Genomic DNA, 25692 nt, shown 5'->3' on the forward strand with positions numbered 1-25692 from the left:
TCGATTTTATTCGGCATTGGATTTGACGAAGGGTTATTGGCAGATCCCCTTGACACCAATGTCCCGTGAAAAAACCGCCTTCTCCACACCGTTTGGATTACACCAATTTGTGACACTTCCCTTCGGTTTGTTTGGAGCCCCGGCTACGTTTCAGCGTCTCATGGACCGAATCCTCAGACCGCATTCAGCTTACGCCACTGCCTATTTAGATGACATCATCATTTATAGCAATGATTGGCAGCGGCACATGCAACATCTGAGGGCAGTTCTGAGATCGCTGCGCCGAGCGGGACTCACAGCAAACCCAAAGAAGTACGCGATTGGCAGGTGGAGGTACGGTATCTGGGGTTCCACTTGGGCCACGGGCAGGTGCGTCCCCAAATTGACAAGACAGCGGCGATTGCGACCTGCCCGAGGCCCAAGACCAAAAAGGGGGTGAGACAGTTCTTGGGGCTGGCTGGCTATTATAGAAGGTTCATGCCTAATTATTCGGATGTCACCAGCCCGCTGACTGATCTCACTAAAAAGGGAGCTCCAGACCTGGTCCAGTGGACGGAGCAGTGTCAGCGGGCGTTCACGCAAGTTAAAGTTGCACTTTGCGGGGGGGTGCTTTTACATTCACCTGACTTCTCTCTCCCTTTTGTTTTACAGACAGATGCTTCAGACAGGGGGCTGGGGGCCGTACTCTCGCAGGTGGTGGAGGGGGAGGAGCGCCCGGTGCTGTACATTAGCTGTAAGCTCTTGTTGAGGGAAACTAAGTACAGCACCATGGAAAAGGAGTGTCTCGCCATCAAGTGGGCGGTCCTAACTCTCCGATACTACCTGTTGGGGCGGGCCTTCACCCTCTGTTCCGATTACGCCCCACTCCAGTGGCTCCACCGCATGAAAGATACCAATGCACGGATCACCCGTTGGTATCTGGCTCTTCAGCCGTTTAAGTTCAAGGTGGTCCACAGACCGGGAGCGCAGATGGCTGTCGCCGACTTCCTTTCCAGGAATGGGGGAGGAGTGGTAGGCAGGCCGGATGCCTCCCCGGCCTGAGTCGGGCGGTGGGGATATGTGGCAGCGGGGGCGTGGTCAAGCATCTCTCCGGAGAGAGAGAAAGCGGTAAGGGCGCTTACACCTGAGCTAAATTATGTCTAACACCTGTCTCTAATTTCAGTGAGCACGGGGAGAGTGGCATTAAAATGAGCCACACCGCAAGTAGACGAGAGAGAGAGCCTGGGTACCAGAGATCATATTGTGAAGCCGAGAGTTTATTATTGCGAAGTTGAGAGTTTATTATTGTGAGGTTGAGAAGTGATTATTGTGAAGCTGAGATCAGTGTGGTTATTAAAAAAAGACCTTACCTGTGAGTAGAACAACCTGTCTCACGTGTCCTCCTTAAAGACTGTCCACTACACTGTGGCTCTGTATCTATATGACCATCACGACCAGCCCGACACAGCCATTTTAGCCACTTTTCCACTATCGGGCCAGTGCGAGCCAGGACTATCAACTGGCCAGTCGGGGCCTCGAACCTCGAGCTGTGAGACCAAAATTGATCTGTGTTCCCACTATTGGGCCAATAGCCCCGCAGCGTTGCCCTAAAACCCACCCCTAATACGCCACCCTGATGCCAATGTCACACACCACCCTATTTCATAAGCAAGAAGGAAACTCAAGCTGAGGTATCATGTTATCTAGTTATCTAAAATATTGAGTTTATATCGTATGTAATCATTAGCTATCTAGCAAGATAAATTAGCGTTGACAACTCACCGACTTTAACTGCTGTGGTGTCCCGAGTGTCTCTACACTAACAGCGGTACGATGTCCCAGCACACCGTCCATGATCTCGAACCATGGAAAGTTCTTTCTCTGGGCATCGCTTTGTCCATTGTGCATTTTAACGGAGTCGTATTGTGCCTGCATTTTTTTCTTTTTTCACGAACCTATACCGTTGTGCACTGAATACACAACCTGGCAAGTTCTGCGAAACTCTGCCTTTGACAGTGACCCTGCCTTAATCCCCAGTTGGCCTTGTTTGGCCAAAGGGTAATTGCTGAGGCAAAGGCCATTGTCCCCCAAAAAGCCCAGAGGAGGCACAATAAAGCCTCGGAAGAGACAGCAGGACTGCAACTAGCACGCCCTTGTTTGGCTCGACAGTGGAAACGCGGCTATTGTCTAAGCCAATTTTGAGTTTGGGGTGGGACTACCTGTTTTTTAACAAATGGCAGGAGGAGGAGAGTGTTCAGGAAACCTGTCTGAAAACAAGCAGCAAAGAAATTAGGCTACACACTTCACCCACCTTTAATAACCTTCAATTTGCTTAAGGCCTTGAAACTAGATAAAATAGCTTACACCGACGAACGATGTATGAATATTTAGATATGTCATTAAACACTTTTATGTAGTCAACACATACAACGAATCATATTTTTTAATTTTTTTTATTTACTTTGCCTTTTCAGTGACAATGAATCCATTTCTACTTGATGCAATCTTGCTCTTAGTTCCCTCAAAAGGATATAGACTTTGTGTTTGGACAGCTGTGATAAAACACATGTAAGTCATTCTTGAAGAGCACATTCTTGTAAGATGTGTCTAATGAGAACTGTGATGGAGATGACTAACATATCAGAGCCTGAGCAATGTGAAGAATGAGGATATATTGCTACAATACACACTTTATGCTGGGAATGCCAGACACATTGAATTGTACTTTACCTATCATGAGACTTGTACACACACATACAAGAGATTGCCATGTGACAGTTCTGACTAAAGACTTAAGATACAGTAGGTCTTTACTGTGGCATGAATGCACTGGGGGATGACCATGAGCTGTGGGGGAAACAACTGTAGCGCAAAAGTGTCTGAAAATAGTGAATCATAACTGAAGGTAACTGAAGCAGGCTATATTTGCTTGTTGATGGAGTGCTGAGGTACTTATAGGCTAAATGTTGTTGTGCTTTTGTGGATATTTCTCTATCTCTAAGAAACAGAAAAAGGCGTTTTGGTTCATTGGTTTCAATAAAACAATCAGCGCATTGGAAAATGTGAGTCCACAAAGTTAGCTCCCTCTGGTGGATTGTTCAAGGCGAAGTTGGGAAGAATCTTGTATAAACTATGTTTACTATCATGTAACTATAAATTGTTTGCATTCAAAAAACATCTGGGACATAATCAGTAGAAAAAGATGGGGGGGGGGGGGGGGGGGGGTAATACCCTTTTTCCTAGTTATACGTATTAGCCCTCAAATCAATATTACTGGGTTTAAATGTGTCATGTACTCTGCAGTTTAGTAAATCCTTTGAGATCTGAAGATAAGATACAGTGCTGTCACATTTCAGAGTTAGACATTTTCATTTGTGAAAAAGGAACAGAATTTCACCATCTTTACTGCCTGGACACAACTACATTTGTTTAGTCTACATATAGCCTATATTTAGTAAAGTTACACGTGTTTCCAATTGGATCACATGTGAATATAGTGACCTATCAGTTGTGTTATTTCTGCCAACATAAACATGATATTTTTGAGGACTGTGGTGGCTATACCATTAGCACAGTTGCATTGTAGGCTAGTAACAATAACTATAGTAGGGCTTAGTATTTGGCGGAAACTAAGTTTGACATTGTACATTTTTGTAAGGGATATAGGTAGCTATATATTAAACTAAGAGGGGTACTAAAACATTAAATTCTTGCAGTTAGAACGCCGATTGCATTAGGAGCCGTTCAAGCAGAAAACGTTTTGTCGTTCAACTGCGCTGTTTTTCCATCTTTGACCATTGCGCCGAGTTACTGTTTTCATAGATTCCCCCTTTTTAAATGTTGTGACAATTTAAAAAGAACTTAAACGGTTAAAAACGCGTCTCGAGACAACTGTTTTATTCGTTGCGCTGCGTCTAGCTTTGTTTTGCGCAAGAGCGTTCTCGGCCAAAACGGCCCCTTAGAGCCAAATTAAGTCTAAATTTAAAATCGCAAACTATCTTTACTGCGGTTTAGAGTAAAATGAAAAACTTTTACACAAATTATGTTCAATCCTGGATTCAGTGGAGTGATCAAAATGACCGTTCACCTTTCACGAAGTCTCGCCGTACACAACCACGATATACTGTATTTTGTCTTCTCTTTTCAAATGGTTGCTATTCCCTTCAAGGATTCGTTTAACTTGCGGTTAATACATCTTTCCCGAGTCAGAGGACCGCTTTTGGTGGCCTGTCCACAATCACCTGTCGGTGCAGGGCAGGCTTTGTCCACTAGATGGACACACAGTTACGTCTGGCACTAGATGAAGCAAACATCAGACAAAGTAAAATTTTAGTTTTATGCTGCCTTTATGTGATTTCTTGAGCTTGAAGGGTCTAGTCACCCTTCACTTGCATTGTGTGGACCTACTGATCTGAAATATTCTTCTAATAATTTTCACTTTTGGGTAAACTATCCCTTTAAATTGATCTGTTCATATGGTAGAGTGAAATTGATGTAGAATACAAAAAAAAAAGTCAATACTCTTGTCATCTCAAGTCATGCCAAAACAAGTCATTTATTGTACTTTTCAAAATTGCCATATCTCTTGAATCCTTTACACTATTATTTAATGTTCAGAAAGATTTTTTTTTTTTTTTTGTCCTCCTCTACAAGACGTGTGTGAACAGAAATTAGTAATAGCAATCAACTGTATCATATACCCATACATGGGACAAGAAATAAGTAATTTTTTTTTCAATAAGAACAAAAAAGGCGTAAGCAATAAAAGGTTGTGTAAACCTTGACCCAAAAAAGATGTTAAACTGTGTAAAGTCTTTAACAGTGAACACAGACACAGCACAACTCTTTAAAATGTGCAAAACAAACATTGTTGCTCGAAATGATTTTGGTCATCCAAGTGTTAAACAGAAATTATATGAATCAGCTAAGTTTTTCAAATGGGTGTTTCTTCATAAGTTTGTTGTGACTGCTTGAGAACAACCTTTCATTTCTTTTAAATGCATAATGACGAATGAGTCTTGCCTATGACATCACCATTACCGGTGAGTAAGCAGAGGAATATTGCAGTAACTTTGATGTCACTTAATATTTTCAACAGTTGGATTGACAAAACAATTAAAACTGTCTTATACCTGTACATTTCTTTTGTAATATGTCAAACTTATAACATATCTTGCCATTTTATCATAAAACTGTATAAAAGACAGCCTTTCATTTATTCATTAAGGTTGATCAGTGGCACATCAATACAAATAGGAACTAGTCCCTGTACAACATTTACAATGAGTGAAAAATGCTACAACACAAGGTATAACAGAAATATATAAAAAGCTCCTCTATAACTGATTAGAGTAATAGTTATTGAAACAATCAAAATGTTAATTGGTATGTTACAAATAAAGGGCACAAACAGAAAGAGATTAAGAACATGCGAAGAAACAGATTCAGTACAATTTGTGCAACAAAGCAAAACTAGTTTGTGACAGTCGAGCATGTAGCAGTATTGGCTCCTTTCCCATACTACACAATAATTTAAAATACTTTGATTAACATAGTATTTTACTAGCTAAATAAGATTTCATACCTTCATGGGGATAATGGGAATACTGAATACTGTGAGTGACATGGTTATACATTCATGGGATGTTTGTTCAAGCACTTTTATTTAATGTGCAGCTTCCTCTACCCATGGCACTGAGTTACTAACTCTATAAGTACCCACACACTCTGGCTTGAAATTTCATTGGGCCATTTCATTGAAACTTTTACAGATTTTTGTACAACTGAGTCATCTCTGCTCACACCGTTTACCTCTCTTGTGCATCTTTGTTGATAACTGCATGTGATCCCTCAGGTAAAGGATGCTTATGGCCAGTACAGGCCTGTTTGAGGCTGTATGACTATTTCAGTCCATCAGTATGGCAACTGAAACATCATGCAACAAAGACCTCATGACATTTAAATTGGAGTTTTGTGGCTTTTAGTCCATGTCTGTTAGCTTTGAAGCTATCTATATGCTAGTGTATTCCTAAAAGATTATATAATTAACTTTCAATAGATATACACTTATAATACGCATTCTCTAATGGGTAAACCGACCAAAAATAGTAATGTTGCGCTACACAGATTTTTGTCCAATCAAATGTTCTGTAGAATGAGAATGTCCCACCTACTGATAACACCTGCAATGAACAAATCATGGCTCATGGCTTTTACTTAATTTAAGCCTATTTGCTATTTAAAAAAAAAAAGGATGAGCCCTTAGATATGTCCCAGCCAAACTTCTTGTTTCAATAGGAAATATGTTTCAGAAAACTGTACTCGTCAAGCGATTTCATGGGGTCTTTAACAGCAATGTACTTTAGAGCCTAGTTCCTCTTTTTTGGTAGACTGACACAATGTTTGCCAACATTATTATTTTCACAGCAGTTCACAGTAAACCGCAGAGGACAGAAAACAGTCAGGAAGCTCTCTTATCTGCTGATCATAATTTCATTACAGCTGCAATCTTCATGTTGCATGAAGTCTCAGGCAAATACAGACCTCTTGTCTTTCTATAGCTCTGTCTGTTGAATCAGTGCTGAATTGTTCATTGGTGAACAGTACTATCAAAACAAGTTTTAGAGAAAGTCTAGAGGGCTTCTGGCACATTTGATTAGAGAAAAAAAATATGCCATACCCTGTCAGTGCATGTAAAGCTCTTCTCTATGGTGTGATCATTGTGATTTCATATTAATTCTACTTTTTTTTTTTTTTCTGGTGTAGAATACAACACTGAGTTGTACATACTCAGAGGTAGTGTGTAAATATAACTGAGAGTGAAAAGTACACTTCTACACTATATTCCAGTTTCATCACTTGTTTTTGTAATTTCTACAACTTAAATTCACAGCATGAAGACATGAGTGGCTATGGAAACTGTAACCCGTGAATGTGAGACAGAGTACATGAGAGACACAACCATTTCAACAGCAACTTGCTCTGTAAGTACATAATGAATTGGTGTGAGGGGCTATGTCAGTACACTTCACAGCCCTCACCTGAATGCAGAGTTCTCTATGAAGCATGTGTCCTCTATCCACTTTCAGCTCAAGAGGATTGACAGAGAGCCTAATGCTTTATTTCTAGGATGGAGGGGTTGTGATCTAGGATAGCCAGGATGATCTTGTCCATGTACTGCCTTAAACGGAAGTTGATATCCTCTTGTTCTTTCAAAGCATCAACCAGCTGCAGGGATGGAGAGGACAAAATGAGTGGCAAAAATGCCAACAAACCTGATACAAACCTCTCTATTCGTGAAGATGTAGAATCATACTGAAATTATTACTGGGAATAAAAACTCATGGTCATTTGCATACTACAGCAATACCACTGTGTTAAGGTGGCCAATTTTAAATATAACTTGACTAACATACTATTATTTGATTAAATAATGTGGACTAATGTACAGACCCAAACGTAACAGGATCAACCATTTCCATTCAACAACTTTCTGTATTCTGTGGCTCAATTATAAATCTCCTTCATACTCAGTGTTTTCTCACCTCATCTCTGGAGGCATTGTCTATCTCTGCTGCCAGTGACTGGGCCTTGGTGTGACAAGCAAACAGGTTTTTGGCCTCATAAAGGCTGAGGCTGAGAATCTGTCCGTTCAGATCATCATTCTGGTCTCGGAGTTTATGGTTCTCCTGTTAGAGGATTAAACATGTCAGTGTGGAATCAGTTCCTGAACTATATGCATAATATGTATAGTATAGAATAGTATAGTTTTGTATAGTATAGAATAGTATAGTATAGTATGATATGATAAAGTTTAGTGTAGTAGAGTACAGTATAGTGTAGTATGATATATTTTGGTATGGTATGATACAGTACAGTATGGTATAGTATGGTATGATACAGTATAATATATTGTATAGTATGGTATATAGTTTGGTATAGTACATAATGGTATGGTACAGTATAGTATGATAAAGTTTAGTGTAGTATAGTACAGTATAGTATAGTTTAATATGACATATTATGGTACGATATGATATAGTATAATATTGTATAGTATGATATGATACAGTACAGTACAGAATATACCTTGTGGTGTGCATTACACAAACTAACTACTATGTATCACATAAACAACCATGCGTCTGATTAATCTGCAAGAATATTGCAAAATATGATGTCACAGACGGGATGGTAAACATGGTCATATTCAATGTTTTTGAAGCTGTGTTTTTTAGTGGTAGTGCCAGTAAAGTAACAAAAGGATTCTCCACTGTACCTGTTTAAGCCGTTTGACTTCATGTTCCAGCTCAATCTCTCGAGTCTTGGCATTGTACTCAGACAGTCCGGCAGCATTACGGCCGCGGCCAGGCTTCTCCGTCTCCAGCTTAAAGAGCTGCAGGTGCTCCAGCTCACGACGCAGGTCCTCAATCAGCTACAAATATTGAGAAAGTGACAGAAAGATTTATAAATGGTGGGTTTATATGTTTGTGTGTAGTTGTAATGTGCAATAAAAGCTTCAGTGTATTACCTCTTGCATTGCCTCTCGCTCTTTCTGAAACTCATGTCTGTTCTGCCAAAGCTTATCCATCATTTTCCTGTACAGATCCATTTCATCCTTTAAACGAAGACTTGTGTCTTCCAGCTTATCTGTCATGCGCTGCTTCTCCTGTGCGCGCACACACACAAGTAAGAAATATATAAAAGGGCCCTTTAATGTATTTAGCTATATCAGACAGTGACCCAGTTTTTTAGCTTTATGGAAAGACTGCAGCATCTAGTTCTGCATTTGCTCCAAATTGTTTCATTCCATCTCAAAGATCAAAGTCCCACAGGCTCAGACTCTAACTACAGTGCTGCTATACCTTAAAAAAAATCTAGTGTTGCCGCAAATGTGCCACTGTTTATTTACGCATGCAAATGAACTTATTATTGCCAGAATTTTTCAGCTTTTCACTGGTAGTGGTGAACATGCAACAATGAAGGGTTTGCTGCAAAGCTCATTTGCATGTGAAAATAATTAGTGGCAAATTTGCGGGAAGTTTGCCACAGGGGTTTGCCAGAACTCTCGTTTTTTGTAAGGGAATATCATGCAAGCAGCAGCTTTCACACTTATTACACTGGCTAATGCAAGAAGTGTGAAGGAGTGTGCTGTTAACACTGACAGTCTCCTTCATAATAGAGCTCCAGGGATTACCCCGCCTGCTAAAATGTGCCACAGGATCCTTCAGTCAGGTCATATGTGACAGTGTGCAAATGTGTGTGAATGTGTGTGTCATTGAAAGTTTAAGTAAGACATAGAGAGAGAGCAAGAATGTGTTATAAAAGGTTTAATAGTTCAAGAAATATTTTAAAACACATAATTCTGACTCTAAATTCTGACTGGATGAGCTGCATTTGAATCTCTTGTAAAATGCACACCTGCGACCCAAATTTTACATTAATGCACAAAGTTGATATGTTGCTTGGACACCATAAACATTACGTAAACGTAAGGGAAATTAACCTAACCTCATTTACATGATGGAAGAATTGCTTGTTCCGATTATTAACCCTTAGATTGTGTTTATTTCATCCAGTTGGAATAAAATTCCACGACTTTGTTCACACAGGGCATCTGAATGTACACTTTTTTTTTTTTAGATCATTTTCATAAAATGTTATTGGTTTTATTTCACTTTGTGGTGTTTCCGGTCTAAAGTGACCGGCCATTGGAAATAAATTGATTAGACTACAAAATACAGAAATTTTAAGTGTTAAGGAGCATCCCAATCCTTTAGATGAGCATATATGTGGATGTGTGTTTGCACACACAAAGTCTTGGACATGTGCACACACACACAACGTGTGTTTAGCATCCTTTTGTGAATCATCTTTCCATGTACACTCTTTAAGTAATATTTCAAGATCTACTAATAATATTATGTTGTGTTTGGGCTCATTTAAATCAGGATAGTCTGCTGTAAATTACGATATGTCATTGACTATGTTATATGTATGTTTCAGGAAGTAATAAGGAGAAACGTGACAAAAAGACACTCCTGATTACTTTATTTATGTGTGTCAGTGGGAATTTAATACACTAATACTCACTGCAGTGTGGCCCCTGATTACTAACTGAGACCTTTCCAATGATATATAACACATGGCTATCTCATCTTTTTATGTTTTTACCAACACTGAATATAATTGTTGTGTTTACAAGTTTTCAAATTATGAGAACAAAACGGTTCTAATTTGTCAGCAATTTAAAAAGCATTATTTAAGAATTGGTAGGATCAGCCTTCTGCATTGTAAAGTTCAGAATTCTAATGACATCTATTTTGTTTAGATCAATCAAGTGGTTATTCATTTATTACATAATTATTATTATTTGTTTTCTGCAGGGAGTGCCCCCAACTAACTAAGCTCAATTCAATGAATCCTTCTAGCAATAAAAATATATATATATATTTAATACATTCAAAAAAGAAGTACAAAATCTGTCATAATTACTAAGAAGATATAATGCAATACCTTGGGATAATATATGCAATATGAGAGATTTATTAACAATCTTAGTGGGCCAGTCAATTTTGACTGGGAAAACAAAAGGTGTAAGCACAAACAAACACAACACAAGAGTTAATAGTAATAAAAGTAACTGTTTAATGGTTCACTATGTTCAATATTGGTGTATTTTATCATAAAAGCATAAAATCCGTAAGTGGTATTAATTTAAATTATTCATAATTTGACAATCTGTATTATGTGGATCATTTGCTTGTGGAGATGAAGGGACTTCAGTTGAAGGGGCCTGAGTTTTGATGCATCACTGACCTGGTCCAGTTTCTCAGTCTGGGACTTCAATCTGCACACATTCACTTTCATCTCTGCATTTTCCTCATCCAGTTGCTGAACCCTACAGACAGAAATCATCCATTCATTGAGATTGATGCATAATCACAAAGTAGTGTGTCACACACAGTCTCATTTGCTTTCTTGAGTAATTTCTTACAGTTTCAATTTGACATACAGTGGGGTCCGAAAGTCTGAGACCACTAGCAAAAATCCTTACACTTAATATAGGATTTTCTTGATTTTTCAAACTAAGGTACCTGTTACTAAGCAGTTCAATCTCAGTGCTCTTGTCTCTCTCCATCTTACTGTAGGCCTCTCTGTGTCTCTTCAACTCCTCTTCTAGACTTTGCTCCGCACGTGTCTCCTGATCTTTAATCTGCTCCTCCAGCTCATGTACCCTGATGTGTAACCGTATACAAATGTGCATAGACATACATGCAACAATAATTAATAAATACATACAAGAATTTACAATATACAGTATGTGTTAGCATGCTCTTTACATCATACTATACTGTTTGTCTGTATCTAATGATGAGATCTCTTAACTTTACCTGTGAACTAGTTGCGTGTTTTCTTGTTTAAGTTTGGATTTCAGATCTCCATGAGCCAGACTGTCATTTTCCAATTCTGTTATCTTCTTCTCCAAATAACTCACCTGCATTAGAATAAAGGAGCCTGTTATAGACTACTCCTTCTGAATCACATGAAAACAGTGTTATTACAGTGTCCTTGAGTGTGCTGATGGGCTTCTTTAAGAGTTTATCTGTAACTTTATTTTATTTGTGCAATTTTTCATGCATTAAGTAAATTCCACATAGGTTTTCTAAGAGATCTTCCAGGACCTTTTCAGTGATGTCAATGTCACAGGAGTCGATGCTATCTCTGAACAGGTCTTCTGTGCTGCCCTGACTGCTGCTGAAGTTACTGTGGTGGAAGAGCTGACTGTGGGGCACACAGAGAAACAGAAGAATCAGAAAATGGGCACTGATCTCAACTATGCAATTAACCACAGCAAGAATAAGATTTTGAATCTTCCAAGTGGTAATATAATTTAGCTAGGAGAAATTATTGTCCTACAGAGAGCACAGCTTACTTTTAATAAATGTTATCTCAGACATGACCACTAGACTTTCAAAGTAAAGAGATACGAGATAGGTTTTCAAGAAGTTCTGTTAATAGATTAAGGCCAAGTTAAGTAAGTGAATGGATTGTCTCAAGCCAGTTATCGGCTTCAGACAGGCAGTGAGTACCAGTAAAAGCTGGCTCAGCAGGAACCCTTAAACGTATACCTCGGGTCTTTAGTGACCCAGAACCTCATTTTCCCCCCTGTACCTCATCCATTTTTTTGGAGTTTCCTATAGTATTCTTCAATCTTTTTCTTTTAATTGTGTAACACACACACAAATCCAAAAGTGCAAAAATAAATTTATTTTATAATGGCTTAAGTATCAAAATTGTATATAATAGTGTCGCTTTTTTGGTCACTTTTTTTAATATTATTTATATATAATATAAATTATATTTTGATGACTGTTTCATATTTATATTAGTTTATTATCACAGTATATCTTTTTGTTTGTTAATTACAAGAGATAGAAGTACTATATTTATACAAATGACAACTACATCACTTTGATTTTCTATGTTACAATGGTGAATCATCAGTATCCCATATGTGTGTAGACATACATTTTATACACTCACTGAGCACTTTATTAGGAACAACTGTACACCTACTTATTCATGCGATTATCTAATCAGCCAATCGTGTGGCAGCAGTGCAATACATAAAATCACGCAGACACAGGTCAGGAGCTTCAATTAATTTTCACATCAAACATCAGATGGGGAAAAAATGTGATCTCAGTGATTTGGACCATGGCATGATTGTTGGTGCCAGAAGGGCTGGTTTGAGTATTTCTGTAAATGCTGATCTCCTGGGATTTCCATGCAAACAGTCTGTAGAGTTTACTCAAAATGGTGCCAAAAACAAAAAACATCAAGTGAGTGGCAGTTCTGTGGATGGAAATGTCTTGTTGATGAGAGAGGTCAACGGATAATGGCCAGACTGGTTCGAGCTGACAGAAAGGCAACTGTAACTCAGATAACCACTCAGCTCACATCAAACCTTGAGGCGGATGAGCTACAACAGCAGAACACAACATCGTGCACTTTATTAGGACCACAGAAGTCCTAATAATATGCTCAGTGAGTGTACATGCTATTTGTTACTTAATGTGGCACTGTTGTTTCAGTGATTGACTTGATTTACATTTGACATAGCTATTTGATGAAGAAACAACATGGAAGTAAACTATACCAAGTACAACACATGAACAGTACGATATGACTATTGTCATTTGACTGTACTACTGAAATTATATAAGTTGTGTGTCTATTTAGACTCAATAAGTGCCTGAGAAAATACATATGTGTAGCTACTGTGTGGCTTATTTGTTATGTGTTATGTGTAGCTCAATATGTGTTGGACAGCCAGTTGCATCTCATGAAGTTTCAGTGTGAAAGTAATAAATCCTGTTCTAGATTTGTCCTGATTTGTTGCATTATCTCTTTGATATATAAAAAATACAACATCAAAATATATCAAAATATATTGTATTCTATTATTGTCTAATTGTCTTGAAAATGTTTTGAAAATTTGACACTATCTGGGCATATTTTAGATCCATTTGTGATAGATATATACGTGCTGGGTCTCTAAAGACCCGAATATGTAAGAGTGTTGGGTGAAATTCACATGCATTTAAGGGTTAACAGAGCTGGAGTCAATGGTAGAGAAAATGTTTGCTGTACTTCTTAAATCATGTATTCTTCAGACTAAAATAAACTAAACTTACCGACCAAATGCTGTGCTGGAAATTTTCCTGTTTGGGCTGCAAAATTAAACAAAAACGGTAAAATATGGTTAGATCTGAGAAATTAGTTTTGCACCTCTATACAAAAACACAGCTAAATCTTCTGCAACTTGATAAAAATTTGATAATTTGAATGAATTTTTCAATTTGATAAATCATACAAGAAACTCACATTTCTGAGGATACATTTTTTTAAACGATTCACATTTTATTAATATTCTCCATGATATCTCAAACTTTTCCACATTCACTCCATGCATACAGTTATGCATAATTGTAATTTATCTAAATCCATACAGAGAGCCCAATTTACCCATATTGCAATTGTTAACAATGTTTTGTTTATTCAATTCTGCTAAACTCATTTGTTTAGACTCTAATGACAGATTCACTAGTGCCCCAAGTAGCCTAGATTACGTACTGCAGTCAATGTCTTATGAGGTCAACAGATTACACAGATATTTAGACAGCTTTGGAGGACCTCATTAAAAATGAATTACCTGCACTCTAATTATAAACAGTAGCCTGTTTTTATGTAACTGTGTGACCCATGTCAGTCTTTAAACCTCTTCTCTTGTTACATCACAAAGTTTTGAGCTCAAGCAACTTATAAATATACAAACCAGCTTTCTTGTCCTTATACTGTACATAACTAACCCAGCCATCACAGTACACAACTCACTGAACCGGACCAACAAAGATAGAGCCAGACAATCTCCTAACCAGGGAAGATAAGGACAGATATACACTTACAGCAACCACACACATATACTGTACATCCCTAGGGCTTCATGACCTGGCTTAATTTTCTCTAAATAAACATGCAGGCTTGTTTTCCAAATTGCATTAGTTTAAAACAATAAGACATTTTCACATTAGCTGTGGTATCTGGTGGCTTTTACACTAAACAGTCATTCAACGTCTTAACATCTACACTGTAACAGTTTTATGTAAGGTTCCCAGCCGAAGGAAACACTAATCACTATAATGGTGACTTAAAAAAATAAAATAAAAAAACTATTACACAATTATCCTATAATGCAGGGTAATTTATTGATTTAATGATTGATTGATTGATTGATTGCAGAAAATAACTAATGATTTCACAGTACAATTCTGAACAGTTTTTTATAGTAAGAATTGGTATTATATATTGTAAAACCCTTGCCATATTTTACAGTGTACTGTCCAAGTCTAATCAGTGATCTTTGATGCATGTATGATACTTTATAACCCAAATGTTTGCTGTTACTAAAGTGCAGTTCATTTGATGCCAATCATTTTTTGCATGAATGCATTTTAACTTCAGCAGAGTATGCAGTTGAGGATTTGGACAAAAATGCCTGGGGATTAATAACTAAAGGCAACTGAATTCCACATGATCCCACTTCCTCGTCAATCCTATCTGCCCAGAGAGTGGGAAATTACACAGCTCTTACTGTACACACTCTCTGTGTGGTATGATGTCTCACTTTATCAGCTACAATTAGTGGAACCCTCACTATCCCATGATGCATTAAAGGGGTCATCATATGCCTTTTTTAAAATCATTTTCATTATGTTCCTTTTGGTTCACATATGAATATTAGTTTTTGCACAAAAAACAGACATATATTCTTTAAAACATAATTTTCCACCCTCATTTTGACCATCTGTCAGAAACACTCGGTTTTGGTGCTGCTTCTCCTTTAAAGTCGGCATGAAACGGAAGTTTCGACCAACTTCCGTATTATGACGTATTTCTGAGTGAAACAGCTTATCTTACAAGAAAAAATGTTTTTTTTGAGCTTATCCATTGGTTGTTGACTGGATTGTGAAAATATGGCCGTTGCATAACGGAATGGTGGCAGATCTGAAAGCGAGTTTGCAGTGGACAAACACACACACACACACACACCTACCACCGTGGTGCTCGAGTCAGAGCTGGTTATCGGTGAAATTGAGCAGTGATCTCAACACATTTATTATCAAACTGACAACATAAACGCACAAGCACATTGCAGTCTTTGCTTATGAAGAGGCTGTAGCTGTTGAAAAACGAGTGAGTAAAAGATAAAAATATTTTAACATTTTGATTTACAATACACTAACTATAAAGGGAAAAAAAACACTTACTCATACTGTGCATCACAAGATAATTGCATTAAAAAATATAAATAAACTCCAGAGGCATCCAAAGCATTATATTCATTAGTGATCACCTCAGCAATTCAGGCATGAAATATCTCGAACACAACAGTGAATTCGCAGTTATTCCTCCTCATTCGAAATGTTAATTCAAGCTAGCTGACCCATAACCAAGGAAGTTTGGGTTAAGGCACGATAGTTTTGGAGGAAAACAGACGAAAGTACACCTTGCCATCTTCACCAACATGCGATTGATGCTTCGTTCAACTCTACGCAAGGTTGTGATATTTATAAGAATGGGGCAGGGTTTAAGTGGACTAAATGATTGGAGAAATCCTGCATACGTCACCAGAGAGAAGTCTGTCTTTTCACCAGAAGATCGAGTTATTACATTTTGATTAAAGATTACGAGGTCAAAAAATAAATAAATAAATATATAAAACATATGCATGGATGAATCGTTCACAATAAGATCAATAAAAGGCATTTAGAAAATAGATAGACTAGATAGACTTGATAGTAAACACCCACTGTTATGATTGTCTCTCTGCTCTTGACTGACCTGCTCTCTCATTGCCACCTCACTGCTCACCGCTGCTGGGCGGGGCTACGGAAGTGATTAAAGGAAAAAAAGGCGTTGATGTGGAGGTGGTCAGATGCAAATGTCTCCCACAGTGTGAAATCACAATGAGGAGGAAGTAGAGAATGGGTTGTTTTGGCAGCTAGGTTTAAACAAATTCTCTTTTGCAGTGAGGAGGAAGTTTTGAGTTCAGAAACTTACATGTTTTTATAGTACAATGACCTCTTATAAGGAAAATTTGATTCCTCATGTCATGACCCCTTTAATGCCTTGTTAAATATGAACGATTGCAGTGGCACTCTCCTAAAGTGCCAAGTTTATCAGGTGTCCACATGATAATAAAATAATTATTTCAGCAGGTTCCATTTAATTTACCACACACACACACTTTAAAACCCAATCTTTTCTTGAGGGTCTCAGTTTTCCCACACTGTCTGATAACATTCATAAAGATTAGTTAACCCTATGACTGGAATGTTGTTGCTATGGTAACAGCTCCTCTGATGAAACCCTTCTCCCGTTAAAGCTTTTGACAGACCAGGGTGATTAAAGAGACTCATAAAAATATGCCAAGCTTTGTCTAGAGTGAACCGAGACATAAAGAATCCTCCCAAACGCACAGTGTTACAGTAAGCCATGTTTGTCTCCTCTTACCTGTTAGCTTTGAGGTTCTTGAGTCTGGCCTCTAGGTCATTGAGCAAGTTGACTTTCTTGCAGCACTGAGAGCAGTAAACATCCAGCAGCTCACTGTTGTACAAGTGCCTGATCTTCTGAGGGGTCTGACCAGCACTGTAGACATCATTCAGTGATCAATCAAGACTGGTAGTAGAAGCATTCAGAGTTTACTTGTTCAATATGGTAAGATATTTCAAATTCCACATAGCTGGAAAATAAAATCTAATGATATGTTATTGATTTTATGATATGGTAATTACCTTTGATTCAAACATATGTGACAGATAAAAAAGAATGAATGGGAACTGCTGAACATTTACTGTAAGCCAGTATGTTCAAAACCATTTCACACACACAACTGTATTTATTGGCTGTTGTGATTTTGTATTCAACAATGAGATGATTAATGGCTGTCAGAGATGTGAAACTCAGCAGATTTAATGAAAGAGAGTGTATCTGAGTGAGAACTATTCATTTTTAGATTTACCATTCAAAGCAGGCTTATGACATCTATTCAGTCAAATATAACAGATCATGCAGAATGTAGCTGTTCTAAAACCAAGTGAGCTGCCTCATCGCCTACTACTTTTAGGCATCTGCCTTCAAAGGAACCTCATGAGCGACAGATTTGGAGCGCTCTCCATACAGTAACTCACAAATAGCGCTCTGCACGAGAGACGCGACCTTAAATTTCAATTAGGACTGTCAATCGGTTAAAATTTTTAATCGAATTAATTACATGACATATCGGTTAATTCATAGAATTAATCGCATTCATAATTATTTGCTGAAAAAGGCCCCCAAATAAAGGTAATTCTTATAAATAATTCATAATAATTCAAATATTTATAAATATAATACTAATTTATTTATAAATATAATATTAATATGGCCTACGATAAATATATAATATGGATTTAAATTCAGTTTGAAATAAATTGCATTATTGTGGCAGATGAATAAAGCATTTATTAGACAATACAAAAAGTGACTTAAGAATTCAATATATTGTTTATTTTATTCTCAAATCACTGAACAAGCCTACAGTTGACAGCAGTCTGTTTTGAATTTAGTTCATCAATGTGTCCAGTTCTCACAGTTCGCGTTCTTGCATTCTATCTGCGCTATTTTTAATTGTCACTTTATGTACATGTGCGTCTCGGACGGATGTGTTTGGAGCATCTCACTGGTATTCATTGTCATGAACGCCGCATTTTTAGGACGCTTTGTCAAGTTAAAAGTAGTGGAAAGTTCGAAAATCGCATCTCAAGCTCCCTGTATTCTGTTGCGCTTCCTCCTAGAGTGGTTCTCAATTGGTAGCTGTGCTGCTTTGTGAGGTTTGTTGAGGCACACTGCCACCTATTGATGCAGCTCGTAAAAACAGAAGTACTTCAAGCTTGAATTGCTCGTATGGTATGAAAATCCATCCTTTTATGCGGAATTTACTTACGCGTCTGTGGGCAATAATGTTTTTTTACACGTTATTTTTTATATAATCATACTAAATTAATGTGTTAAATCGACAGCTCTAATTTCAATAGATTTTGAGGGTAGCATGTTGCTAAGCTAATATCGGCTAAAACATTTGACTAAAATGAGTTATCTTAGGAGGCAGCATTGTGAAGTTGCCTACTTTTTGGAACAGCCTTCGTATTGGGACCGCACCTATGATGCTTTAAAATGCTCCCTCCTTAGGCAGCTCACTAGGCTTTGGAACTGAGTATCTATTTCAGTATTTTAGATTACAGGATCTATTAACCTGGAGGGCAGTGAAGAGCCCAGGTCAGAGAAACCATTAGTGCGTGTGTCATCATCTGGGATGGGGCTGCTGGGAGTGAAGTCCACATCCTCTCCCTCTCCATAGTCCTCGAATTGCTCCTCCACTGAGATCACTGACGCTGCTGCTGATGAGACCATATGACCACAACTAAAACCACAGACAGGGAGAGGTCAGTCTTGCATTATGCACTTCTAAAAAACAGAGAATCATTCAGACATCATTAAAGCCGAGGTGTGTAATTTAGGCACCACAAGGAAATTGAAATCAATCAGAATTGCAAAAACAACGATTTTTAAACAGGTTTTTCTGATCACTGGTCTTGAGTAGGAGAAGATAGTTGGGTGACATTATCTAGCTAATTACTTTTCACAGTTGCCATTCCCAATTTCCATATCTGCATATAAATGTAAAGTTTAAAATTGTAACCTAAAAGTGATGCTTGCTCCCTCAAAATAAACTTGAAATTTGGAACCTGAGACTTGGCACTAAAAAGAAAATTTGAACTTTAAAAAGAAGATTTGTAGCTGAAAAAAAAAAGAAAATAAAAACATAAAATTTTAACGTTAAATTTGTGTTAAAAGGCGTGTTACATTACTATTTTTCAGATTTAAAACACATTAGTCCCTTAATTTGCTCAGCCCCAAACTCATGCATTGGTTATGGTAGTGTTGCTGTGTTGGGATGATTAGAATGCTCAAACAAAGCGATGTTTTGATAGTGCCACAGAGCAAAAGTTTATAATTTTGGGGGAATCAATCTAAAAAAGTTGTACTTATAGTTGCCTCTGTATATTAAGCTGGAATACGAGAAAGTACTTTAACATCGAACAAATGACATGCTTCTGCTTTAACAAAACTAAAATAAATATATTAATCTATGATACTGACTTGTTTCCATGTAGAAAGAATCCTCCCAGTCCTTCCTCTTTATCATTATGTTGTCCTCCTCTAGAGGATTCAGATCCTGCTCCACTGTCTCCAGCACTGTCCATATCTGACTCCTGTGCATCCCGGCAGCCCAGTCCCTCCTCATCAGAATACAGCTGGCACGCCGGGTACGGCCGTGTGCATACGATGATCGGGGGTCCCAGACTGCCCTCCCTGTGCTGCGAATAGATAGCATAGAGATCATGTTATGTTCAGTCATATTGTTCAAAAATCATGAACTTAACAAAATACATCATCATATGGAGTTTTAAAATCATTTTAGCAAGTTATTCCTGGATACTGTTGCCTTTGGCTTGCTCACTGGGGGGTTTATAAGGCACTGTTCTTTGAAAAGTTGTTTTTGAACAAATTGAAACAACATTGTGGAAAATGTGGTTAATATCAACATACAGTAATACATTTTTAAATCAAAAGTTGTACAAGTTAACAATAGTTAATGCACTATGATCTAACATGAACTAATAATAAACAATTGTAATTGTATTAACTAGCATTAACAAAGATTAACAAATGCTGTAAAAATATATTCATTATTGTTAGTTTCTGATACCTAATGCATTAACTAATGTTAATGAATAGGACCTTACTGTAAACAAACAAATGGTGTCTTACAAAGAGGAGAAAAGACTGAAATTTCTTTATTGTATTTCTGGCAGAGTCAGAAATAGATTCTCTCAAAGTGAAATAATACAGTTACAGTATGTCTATCCCACAGTTAGCATTTCTCAAAGGTTTGGGAAGTTTTTACATCCATTCTATCACTCACAAAATATACAGCTCTAAATATTAATTTAATTATTTAAATGCATGTCACATCTCAATGGCGGGAGGACGATGGGAATCAGCTGATGCTGCCTAGTGGCACTGTTATTTGCACAGACAGAGCAGAATCTTTATCACACAATGAGGGATTGTCTAATCACTGCTTCTTTAGATGTGTGTGTTTACATTTTCTGTCTTTGTCTTTTTGTATTGAGTATATTTGCTTGTGTACGGCTTGGGAGATACAAATAGCAGGTTTCAATAAAGCTGTGAGTTATTGCTGGCCATTAAGTCTATACAATACCCACAACAACATAACAAAAATACACCCATATTGTTAATAAAATTACTTCAAATCCCAGCACAGCCCTCTGAGATGATCATTGCACCAGTAGAGGAAATCATACTAAGGCTCTGAGAGGCTCTCTCCACAGCATTTACTCATACTGCAGTGCTTCAATGTCATCGGAATCAGCTTCTCCGCCATACTTTAAAGGCGACATGAAAACATGGATAGGATTCTAGAGACAACTTATGATGAAAAGACTGTATGTCACAGAGGTAATCCATCCAAACACATTCCTTCAAAATTTGAATGACTGTGTTTCAGTGTTATTATTATACTGTATATAGATACATACATATACTGTATGTATTTGACAAAACTTCACTAATTTCTGAAACAAACTGTCAAAAATTGCTCGGTTATGTCATACAGTGGCCCCAAAAAAGTATTTAGACACTTAAACCACAATTTAAAATGCATGAATTTTATTGCATTGATTAAATAACAGACCAAGCATTATCTGCAAATCAATGATGCTAGACCTTTTTCTAATGTTTCTGAGCTCTTTTTGCAATTACTTTTAACCAACTGGTCCCACAGTCATTTTTCCCCCGATGGGCTGATCAAGACCTCAAAAACATTATTGGTAACACTTTATAATAAGGTTCCATTCGTGAACATTAGTTAATGCATTAGGTATCATGAACTAACAATGAACAATATATTTTTACAGCATTTATTAATCTTTGTTAATGCTAGCTAATAAAAATGCAATTGTTTATTGTTAGTTCATGTTAGTTCATAGTGCATTAACTATTGTTAACATATACAACTTTTGATTTTAAAAATGTATTACTATATGTTGAAATCAACATGAATCAAGATTAATAAATGCTGTAAAAGTTTTGTTCATTGTTAGTTCATGTTAACCAGTGTGGGGTGTAACTGGATTACAAAGTAATTAGTTAATGTAATCTAATTACTTTTAGGCACAAAAAAGTAGTGCAATGTATTACATTTTAAATTCTTCAGATTATAGTAACTTTCAATGAAATTAATCACTTTAAGTACATTACTTGGGTTACAAATATTTCTAAAAACAATATTATTTTGTATTATAGTTCAAATGTGAATTCATATGTTCATATGTACGTCTGTTTGTGTTTCTGTGACAGCTGTAGGGTGTGCGACAATGAACAAGGAGAAAATAGACATTATTTTGAATTTGTTGAGCGGAAAAACAAACTTAAAAGTAAAGTATTTAGTAATGTTTTTCAATGAAGTAATTAGTAAAGTAATCCAATTATAATTTTAGAGAAGTAGTTTTGTAGTAATTTGTAGTGGATTACTTTTTTAAAGTAATTTACCCAACACTGGTTCTTCACTGATTCACTGCCTACTTAATCCCTTCGTTGTGTCAGTATCTTTGCTAGATTGTTGTTTGGTATGAAGTAATTTACCTCACTCTCTCTGCCTAGTTGGTCCTGTCTATTTGGTCCTGTTTGGTTGCCCGTCTCCGCCCACATGTCGGGAATGTGGTAACCTTCCAGTTTGCTGTATGCTTGTTCTCTGCGCCCATGACTCTTCAAAGGAGGATTCCTCATCTCTGCCCACGTGTTGGGAGTGTAGTTATCTTCCAGTCTGCTGTGTGCTTGTTCTCTGCACCCACAACTCTTCAATTGAGGATTCCTCACGGATCTGCTCCTGACTACCATGACGCATACACTCGCCTACGAACACACTCTTCATGGAGGATTCCTCATGGATCTCCTGCTTACTGCGGCCGGTGCCAGGTTCTCCACTCTAAATCCTTTGAAATGTTCCTCTGCTCTTGGGTCTGTTTGTCTCGACTTCTGACAGAACAATCTAGCCAGTATGGACCCAGCGGAGGAATCTACTCTTCGCTCTGCCCTGTCTCAGCAGGGAGCTTTACTGGGACGTCAGCAGGATCAAATCTCCGCATCTAACTGGGCTCTGGAGATGATGGCGTCGCAGCTCACTGAGCTCACCTTTGTCGTTCAACAACTCTGCTAACCTCCCAATGCCGGTCCCACTCAGGAAGCACCCTCACCGGCTCCGGCAGTTCCTCACATTTCTGGACACTCGGAGGGTCATATCCCTCCTCCAACCCCGTTCTCAGGTGAGGCGGGATCCTGCAGTACTTTCCTTTCACAATATTCCTTGTTCTTCACATTACAGCCCTCTGCTTTCCTGTTGGAAACAATGAAGGTGGCTTGCATTAACACACTCCTCACCGGAAGGGCCGGTGAATGGGGGACTGCCATGTGGGAACAGACATCCCTATTGTGCTTCATTTCACGCATTCTACACGGAGCTCCACCAAGTGTTCGATCGCTCAGCTCAAGGTCAGGAGGCAGCGAGGGTCTTATCCAGACTGTTTTAGGGAGATCGGTGAGTTGCAGATTATGCTATCGAGTTCCGTACACTGGCTGCATCTTGTGAGTTGAACGATCACACCATGTGGGACCTGTTTCTGCATGGGTTTCCAACAACATCCAGGATGAAATCTATCCCTTGGATCTATCTCCACACTTCGATGATTTGGTGGACCTGGCCATCTGAATGGATCAACGTCTGGCCCTATGCCATCGCCCCTGCCGCTCTCCACCTACCCGGGCAGCTGGCCATACTACCCAGTACACAGCTTTGGCCTGGTCTCTGGAATCACGGTCAGACGCAGAGTTCATGCAGGTCAGGAGGACTCGGATCTCAAATAAGTAGAAACAGCGACGCCTCATTCAAGGATTATGCTTTCATTGTGGCGGTCTGGTCATTTCTCTGTTTCTCTGTCCAGTAAAAGACAATGCTCATCAGTAGACGTGGTTACTGGCGAGCGCAACACCCTTGGACAAAGCCCCTAGATTACATACACTTCTCCTGGCCCGGCTGCACTATGGATCAACCAGTCACACAGTGTCTGCATTGGTGGATTCCAGAGCCAAATGGACCTTTATGGACATTGACTTGGCTTCCGAGTGGTGGGTTCCTATGATCCAGCTGGATGAACATATCACCGCCCACACCCTCAGCGGCACGCCCTTGACCGTCATCACCCAGTCCACCAAGCCAGTCAACTTTGTCTCTGGAAATCATTCAGAGCAGTTGTCCGTTTACCTGATTCAATCTCCATCTGCGCCGGTTGTGTTGGGGCATCCCTGGTTGGTAACGGCAACACTGTGCTTGCTTGGATTCCTTACTGTTTGTCGTCTTAACTCTGCTGTCTCCCCTGCCCAGTCTTGTGTTTTGTTGCAGGATGAACTGGCCGATTTATCCGGAGTACCATTGACATCCCATGACTTGAGGGCAGTGTTCAGCTGGTCCCGCGCTGTGACCCTTCCTCCTCATCGCCCATACAACTGTGCTATTGAATTGCTGCCTAGCACTTCTCCTCCTCGGGGATGGCTGTATACACTCTTGGCTCCCGAGAGGGAGGGCCATGAACAGGTATGTCAATGATTCTCTGGCAGCCGGTCTCATCTGCCCTTCCTCATCACCAGCAGGGGTGGGGTTCTTCTTCATGGAGAAGGACAGCTCGCTTAGACCCTGTATAGATTATCGGGGGCTGAATGACATCATGGTGAAGAATTGTTATCCTTTGCTGTTGATGTCCTTTGAACTCTTGCAGGAGCATCCGTCTTTACAAAGTTGGACCTACGCAATCCTTATCACCTTGTTCGGATCAGGAAGGAGGATGAGTGGAAGACAGCTTTTAACACCCATAGGGGGCACTTTGAATATTTGGTCATGCCTTTCGGATTGGTCAACGCCCCCACCGTCTTCCAGGGGCTCGTGAATGACGTGCTCAGAGACATGGTTGACCGTTTTGTGTTTGTTTATCTAGATGATGTTCTGATCTTCTCCCAGAATATCCAGGACCATGTTCAGCACGTCAGACAGGTGCTTCAACGACTGCTAGAGAATCTGCTGTTCATCAAGGTGGAGAAGTGTGCTTTTCATGCACAGTCAGTTCCATTCCTGGAGTTCAGAGTTTCTTCCAAGGGAGTGCGCCTGGACCCTGCCAAGGTCAGAGCCATCTCCGAATGGCAAAGCCCAGATTCTCGCAAGGCTTTGCAGAGGTTCTGGGGTAATTTCTATCATAGGTTATTCGGAATTACAGCCTACTCGCTGCACCTCTGATGGATCTTACCTCCACCCGCACTGACTTTTGTTGGTCCCTGCAGGCCAAGGCCACGTTTTCAAAATTAAAGAAGCGGTTTTCTACCGCTCCTATCCTAGTAACTCCTGACCCTGCATGTCAGTTTGTGGTGGAGGTGGATCCGTCAGAGGTTGGTGTCGGAGCGGTCCTGTCGCAGCGCTTTTCCTTGGACAGAAAGATGCATCTGTGTACCTTTTTTTCGCACCACTTAACACCAGCAGAATGGAACTACAACGTCGGAAATAGAGAATTGTTGGCTGTCTGGCTGGCTCTGGGCAAATGGCATCATTAGTTAGAGGATTCGGGGTACCTTTCGTGGTTCGCCTACAAACACACTCTTCACGGAGGATTCCTCACGGATCTGCTCACCGAGCGGCCACGGCATGCACGCAGCAACGAACACCTATCTCCTGATTATTGCAGCCGGTGCCCAGCCCAGTTGAAGTTATAATTTATTGTTAATAAATCCTTTGAACTGTTCCTCTGCTGTTAGGTCTGTTTGTCTCTACTCCTGATATTGAAACAAGAGACATAGACACAGCTATTTAGGAAATTGGTTGCCAGGGACAACATTCAAATATACAGTTTAGCAGTCCTTATACAAAATTATTTAACTGTAGAACAGTTATTGGCCAATCAGAATCAAGTAGTCCAGAGAGCC

At 39.0% G+C, this 25692-nt stretch overlaps 1 protein-coding gene across 3 annotated transcripts in view; it reads right to left on the reverse strand.

Moving 5' to 3' along the window:
• Positions 1-4510: 4510 nt before the first annotated feature.
• The window catches only part of LOC127451324 (rab11 family-interacting protein 4A), a 75571-nt gene continuing 54389 nt past the window's right edge, over positions 4511-25692 (reverse strand). For all 3 annotated transcript variants that reach the window (XM_051715914.1, XM_051715915.1, XM_051715916.1), the window contains 12 exons: positions 19747-19964; positions 18839-19006; positions 17059-17193; positions 13680-13715; positions 11664-11763; positions 11373-11476; positions 11076-11216; positions 10798-10879; positions 8510-8647; positions 8258-8413; positions 7524-7667; positions 4511-7206 (listed from right to left, as the gene is read on the reverse strand). In XM_051715914.1, the coding sequence (XP_051571874.1) occupies positions 7090-7206; positions 7524-7667; positions 8258-8413; positions 8510-8647; positions 10798-10879; positions 11076-11216; positions 11373-11476; positions 11664-11763; positions 13680-13715; positions 17059-17193; positions 18839-19006; positions 19747-19964 (1539 nt within the window). In that variant the 3' untranslated portion in view covers positions 4511-7089. The remainder of the gene's footprint in view (positions 7207-7523; positions 7668-8257; positions 8414-8509; positions 8648-10797; positions 10880-11075; positions 11217-11372; positions 11477-11663; positions 11764-13679; positions 13716-17058; positions 17194-18838; positions 19007-19746; positions 19965-25692) is intronic.

The sequence above is a fragment of the Myxocyprinus asiaticus genome, chromosome 14 (assembly GCF_019703515.2).
Source record: "Myxocyprinus asiaticus isolate MX2 ecotype Aquarium Trade chromosome 14, UBuf_Myxa_2, whole genome shotgun sequence".
Taxonomy (NCBI): domain Eukaryota; kingdom Metazoa; phylum Chordata; class Actinopteri; order Cypriniformes; family Catostomidae; genus Myxocyprinus; species Myxocyprinus asiaticus.